The sequence below is a fragment of the Piliocolobus tephrosceles genome, chromosome 21 (assembly GCF_002776525.5).
Source record: "Piliocolobus tephrosceles isolate RC106 chromosome 21, ASM277652v3, whole genome shotgun sequence".
NCBI lineage: Eukaryota > Metazoa > Chordata > Mammalia > Primates > Cercopithecidae > Piliocolobus > Piliocolobus tephrosceles.
This window is the reverse complement of record NC_045454.1, coordinates 18,586,096-18,592,472: the sequence shown is the minus strand read 5'-3', so window position 1 is coordinate 18,592,472 and position 6,377 is coordinate 18,586,096. Positions and strand designations below refer to the sequence as shown.

The 6,377-nt window shown below is 48.6% G+C and overlaps 1 protein-coding gene across 3 annotated transcripts in view; it reads left to right on the top strand.

Moving 5' to 3' along the window:
- Positions 1-6,377, top strand: part of NFKBIB (NFKB inhibitor beta) — a 10,800-nt gene that overhangs the window by 1,762 nt on the left and 2,661 nt on the right. For 2 of the 3 annotated variants that reach the window (XM_023229309.1, XM_023229310.2), the window contains exons 2-3: positions 4,619-4,724; positions 4,807-5,140. In XM_023229309.1, coding sequence (XP_023085077.1) covers positions 4,619-4,724; positions 4,807-5,140 — 440 coding nt within the window. The remainder of the gene's footprint in view (positions 1-4,618; positions 4,725-4,806; positions 5,141-6,377) is intronic. The other variant, XM_023229311.1, reaches the window with a different exon arrangement.

Genomic DNA, 6,377 nt, shown 5'->3' with positions numbered 1-6,377 from the left:
CTCCCAAAGTGCTGGGATTACAGGCTTGAGCCACCGCGCCCGGCCATTTTTGTAGTTTCTTAAGGTGAAAGTTGAGATCATTGATTTGAGACCTTTCTTTCTTCCTCTGTTCCAGTATAGGTATTGAGTGCTATAAATTTGCTCCTGACTATTGTTTAGCAATATTGTTTTAGCAATATCTCTCAAATTCTGGTATGTTGTGTTTTTATTTTCATTTAATTCAGTATGCTTTCTTATTTTTTTGAGTTGGAGTCTCACTCTGTCACCCAGGCTGGAGTGCAGTGGTACAGTTTCCGCTCACTGCAACCTTGTCCTCCTGGGTTCAAGTGATTCTCCTGCCTCAGCCTCCCGAGTAGTTGGGATTACAGGGGGGTGCCACCACCCCCGGATAAGTTTTGTAATTTTTTGGTAGAGACAGGGTTTCACCATGTTGGCCAGGCTGGTCTCAAACTCCTGACCTCAAATGATCTGCCCACTTTGGCCTCCCAAAGTGCTGGGATTACAGCCATGAGCCACCATACCCGGCCTAATTCAGTATTTTTTTTCTTTTTCTTTTTTTTTTGAGACTGGAGTCTTGCTCTGTCACCAAAGCTGTAGTACAGTGGAATGATCTTGGCTTGCTGCAACCTCTGCCTCCCAGGTTCAAGCAATTCTCATGTTTCAGCCTTCCGAGTAGCAGGGATTACAGGCATGCACCACCACATCCGGCTAATTTTTGTGTTTTTAGCAGAGATGGGATTTCATCATGTTGGCCAGGCTGGTCTCGAACTCCTGACTTAAAGTGATCCACCCACCTCGGCCTTCCAACGTGCTGGGATTACAGGTGTGAGCCACCACACCCGGCCTAAAAATATTTGTATTTCTGTCTGTCTGTCTATCTATCATCTGTATCTCTCTCTCTCTCTCTCTCTGTCTATCTCTATCTATCTACCTACCTACCTACCTACCTACCTGCCTGCCTGCCTGCCTATCCACAGGGTCTTATCCAGGCTGGATACAGTGTCTCAATCATGGCTCACTGCAGTCTTGAACTCCTACCAAGCCATCTCCCTACCCCAGCCTCCCAAGTAGCTAGGACTACAGGTTTGCTCCACCATGTCTGGGTAATTTATTTATATCTAAAGGGTGTTTCTTGTAGACCATGTATAATTGGGTTTTGCTTTCTTTTTAATAGAGACAGGATCTTGCTATGTTGCCCAGGCTTATCTTGAATGCCTGGGCTCAAGCAATCCACCTGCCTCAGCCTCCTAAAGTGCTAGGATTATAGGCATGAGTCACCACCCCGGCCTTTGCTTTTTTATTCAATCTAACAATCTCTACCCCCTTTTTTTTTTTTTTTTTTTTTTTCTGAGGCAAGATCTTGCTCTGTCACCCAGGCTGCAGTGCAGTGGCATGATCATGGCTTACTGTAGCCATGACCTCGTGGCTCAAGTGATCCTTGCACCTCAGCCTCCTGAGTAGCTAGGACCACAGGCACATGCCACCATGCCTGACAAACTTTTAAATTTTTTTGTAGAGACAGGGGCTCCCTATATTCTCAAACTCATTTTTTTTTTTTTGAGACAGTCTCATTCTGTCACCCAGGCTGGAGTGTAGTGGCACTGTCTCTGCTCACTGAAACCTCTGCCTCCTGGGTTCAAGCAGTTCTACTGCCTCAGCCTCCTAAATTTGGGATTATAGGCGTGTGCCACCACACCTGGCTAATTTTTATATTTTTAGTAGCAACAGTAGTTTCACTGTGTTGGCCAGGCTGGTCTCGAACTCCTGACTTCAGGTGATCCACCCGCTGTGGCCTCTCAGAGTGCTGGGATTACAGGTGTGAGCCCCTGTGTGTAGCCGTGGTCTTAAACTCTTGAGCTCAAGCAATCTTCCCACCTTGGCCTCCCAAAGTGCTGGATTACAAGGATGAACCACTGTGCCCAGCCAGTCTCTGCCTTTTAATTAGTGTTTAGACCATTTACATTTAATTTGATATTGATATGATTGTGTAAATTTATCCCATTTCTATTATATATATTCTATTTATCTATGTTTTCTTTTTCCTCCTTTTTGCCTTTTATTGGGTATAGTTTTTGTTACTTTTTTGCAATCCTGCTCCTTCTGAATAGTGTTTTTCATTTTTTTTTTTTTTGTTTGCTTATTGGATATTCCTCTTTTTGTTATGTTAGTGGTTGCTTTAAGGTGGGGGTTGGCAAACTATGGCCTCCAGGCAAAATCTAGCCAGCCATCTGCTTTTGTATGGTTGTGAGCTAAGAATGGTCTTTACATTTTTAAACAGTTTCTAAAAATCAGAAGAAGGATAATATTATATGGCAAGTGAAAATATATAAAATTCATATTTCAAGCTCCATAAATAAAGTTCTTTTGGAATGCAAGCAAGCTCATTCATTTACATACTGACACAGCAAAGTCGAGTAGTCAAAATAAACCGTATGACTGCTGGGCTCAGTGGCTGATGCCTATAATCCCAGCACGTTGGGACACCGAGGCGGGCAGATCAAGAGGTCAGGAGATCGAGACCATCCTGGCTAACACAGTGAAACCCCATCTCTACTAAAAATGCAAAAAATTAGCCGGGCGTAGTGGCAGGCGCCTGTAGTCCCAGCTAATTGGGAGGCAGGAGAATCGCTTGAACCCAGGAGGTGGAGGTTACAATGAGCCAAGATCACGCCACTGCACTCCAGCCTGGGTAGCAGAGCGAGACTCCATCTCAAAAAAACAAAACAAAAACAGAAACAAACAAACAAACAAAAACAAAAAGAGAAATCATTGACCTACAAAGACGAAAATAGTTATCAGGCTCCTTACAGAAAAAGTTTGCTGACTCCTGCTGTAGGGTTGATAGTTTACAACTTTAAGTTATCATGGCTACCTTAAAGTGAAATTATGTCATTTCACACAGAGTGAAAGAACTTTATTTTATTTTATTATTATTATTTGAGACGGAGTCTCACTCTGTCGCCCAGGCTGGAGTGCAGTAGCACGATCTTAGCTCACTGCAAGCTCCACCTCTCCGGTTCAAGTGATTGTCCTGCCTCAGCCTCCTGAGTAGCTGGGATTACAGGCACATGCCACCATGCCTGAATAATTTTTTGTGTGTTTTTTGTAGAGACAGGGTCTCATCGTGTTGGCCAGGTTGGTCTCAAACTCCTGACCTCAAGTGATCCACCTGTCTCAGCCTCCCAAAGTGCTGGGATTACAGGTGTGAGCCACCGTGCCCAGCATAATGAACTGTTTTAATGTTCTTGTTTGCAAATTCTAACATCTGTGTCATTTCTGGGTCAGTTTCAATTGATTGATGGTTCCTATTATGGATCATGTTTTCCTGCTTCTTTACATGCCTGATAATCTTTGGTTAGGTGCCAGACATGGTGAATTTTTTTTTGTTGTTGTTGTTGAGACGGAGTCTTGCTGTGTCGCCTGGGCTGGAGTGCAGTGGCCGGATCTCAGCTCACTGCAAGCTCAGCCTCCTGGGTTCACACCATTCTCCTGCGTCAGCCTCCCGAGTAGCTGGGACTACAGGTGCCTCCCACCACGCCCGACTAAGTTTTTGTATTTTTAGTAGACACGGGGTTTCACTGGGTTAGCCAGGATGGTCTCGATCTCCTGACCTCATGATCCACCCACCTTGGCCTCCCAAAGTGCTGGGATTACAGGCATGAGCCACTGTGCCCGGCCAACATTGTGAATTTTACCTTGTTAGTCTGGATAGTTCTGTATTCCTATAAATATTCTTGAATATTATTCTGCAGTGGAATTAAATTCCTCAGAAGTAGTAGTTTGAGTCTTTCAAGTTTTGCTTTTATGGTTTGTTAGGTGGGTGTTGAGCAGTACCCCATCTACAGCTAATTAATTCCCCACTATTGAGGCAAGACCTTCCCGAGTATCCCACCCAATAGCCTGTGATTATGTTTTTCCAGCCTGGCTGGTGGGAACACTCACTATTCCTGGCCCTGTGTGAGTAACAAGCACGTTTCTGAAATCCTTTTGGATGGTTTTCCCATCCCCACAGACTCATGGGCATGGCTGATCCGTATTCTCCCGAATACACAAGAGAACCTCCCCCAGGCATCTCTCCTTTGGCAACTCTCTTTGTTTTGTACTCTGTGCTATGACTAGCCACCCTGGTCTCCACAGACTCCTCCTCCATGTCCATCTCCTGACCTCAGACAGCCTGATGGGCTCTGCTTGGATTCTCTGCACCGTGGCTTTGACTCTCTCTCAGGACAATAAACTGTGGCAGTCAAGTGCGGGGCCCACCTCGTGTTTCCTGTCTTTCGGGGGTCACTGTGATTCACTGCACGATGTCCAGTGTCTTCAACACTGTTACTTCATATACCGTATTTCGTCTGATTCTTGTTTGCTTGTTTGTTTCACTTGGGAGGGGATTCTGGTCCATGTTACTTCATCTTGGGCAGAAGTGGAAATCCCACTGAATAAACATTGATTCCACGAATTTGCTGATGAAACTCTGACCTCTGACCTCCCAGATAGCTGACAGGGGATTCTGGGAACTGTGGTCACAAGGCCTAGCATACAGTAGGCGCTCCATGTTTGTCGAATGAAGGAATGCAAGAGGACTTGAACTTTGCCCTCTGACCCCGGTCTTTGTCCCCAGGGCACTGCACTTGGCTGTGATTCATCAGCATGAACCCTTCCTGGATTTTCTTCTAGGCTTCTCGGCTGGCACTGAGTACATGGACCTGCAGAATGACCTAGGCCAGGTGAGCCACGAGGGGATGGTGTAGGGCTTGGGGTCCAGGGTTCCCAGTGTGACTCCCTTCCGCCTGTCCTCTGCTTCTGCAGACTGCCCTGCACCTGGCAGCCATCCTGGGGGAGGCATCCACGGTGGAGAAGCTGTATGCAGCAGGCGCCGGGCTGTGCGTGGCGGAGCGTAGGGGCCACACGGCGCTGCACCTGGCCTGCCGTGTGGGAGCACACGCCTGTGCCCGTGCCCTGCTTCAGCCCCGCCCCCGGCGCCCCAGGGAAGCCCCCGACACCTCCCTCGCTCAGGGCCCTGACCCTACTCCCGACGCCAACCACACCCCTGTCGCCTTGTACCCCGATTCCGACTTGGAGAAGGAAGAAGAAGAGAGCGAGGAGGACTGGAAGCTGCAGCTGGAGGCTGAAAACTACGAGGGTGAGGGTCGCGCGTCATCAGGGAAGGACTCAGCTCCCGGGCTAGGCGAGAGCACCTGGCCCTGGGCTCAGCTTCCCTGATTTGAGACGGAGCTCCTTGGGAAATCATGCCTAGGCTTCAGGAGCCCAGACGCTGGGACCAGGGACCTCCACTCAGGGTCCAGATGATTGAGAATTGGATATGTAGGACCCAGGACCCCCACCTGGAGGCCCCAGGTCACTTGGGATGCAGACCTGTCACCCACAGACCCAGAGCTGCCAGGATCCAGTTGTTGGGCCCCCAGGCTCCCCACCTGCAGAATGTATTGCAGCTGGGATCCCTACCCCACCCAGGACCAGGGAATGCAGAGCTCAGGCCCTCTGTGAAACTCTGGCACCCCAGGTTCCCAGTGATGGGCAGCAGGGTTCAGAGACAGCCCTCCTCAGCCTCATGGGAAGAAGGGCTCATCTGCCCACAGTCCTAACATCCAAGTTTCTGTTCCCCTGCCTATAAGCCCAGCCACCTGAGACCACACCCCTCCTCAGATGGACTGAGGTCATTCAGGACCCAGTGTTCAGGGCCTACCTCTCACCCCCAGGTCACAGGCTTTTCAGCTACTTGGTACCCTTTTTTTTTTTTTTTTTTTTTTTTTTGAGACAGAGTCTCACTCTGTTGCCCAGGTTGGAGTACGGTGGTGCCATCTTGGCTCACTGCAACCTCCACCTCCCAGGTTCAGGTGATTCTCCTGCCTCAGCCTCCTGAGTAGCTGGGATTACAGGGATTACAGGCACATGCTACCACGCCCAGCTTATTTTTGTATTTTTAGTAGAGATGGGGTTTTACCATGTTGACCAGGCTGGTCTTGAACTCCTGGCCTCAGGTGATCTGCCCGCCACGGCCTCCCAAAGTGCTGAGATTATAAGCATGAGCCACTGTGCCTGGGCAGGAACCTTAATTTAAGGTTTTTTTTTTTTTTTTTTTTGACATGGAGTCTCGCTCTGTCGCCCAGGCTGGAGGGCAGTGGCACTATCTTGGCTCACTGCAAGCTCCACCTCCTGGGTTCATGCCATTCTCCTGCCTCAGCCTCCCGAGTAGCTGGGACTACAGGTGCCCACTACCACACCCAGCTAATTTTTTGTATTTTTAGTAGAGATGGGGTTTCACCATGTTAGCCAGAATGGTCTGGATCTCCTGACCTCGTGATCTGCCTGCTTCAGCCTCCCAAAGTGCTGGGATTACAGGCTTGAGCCACCGCGCC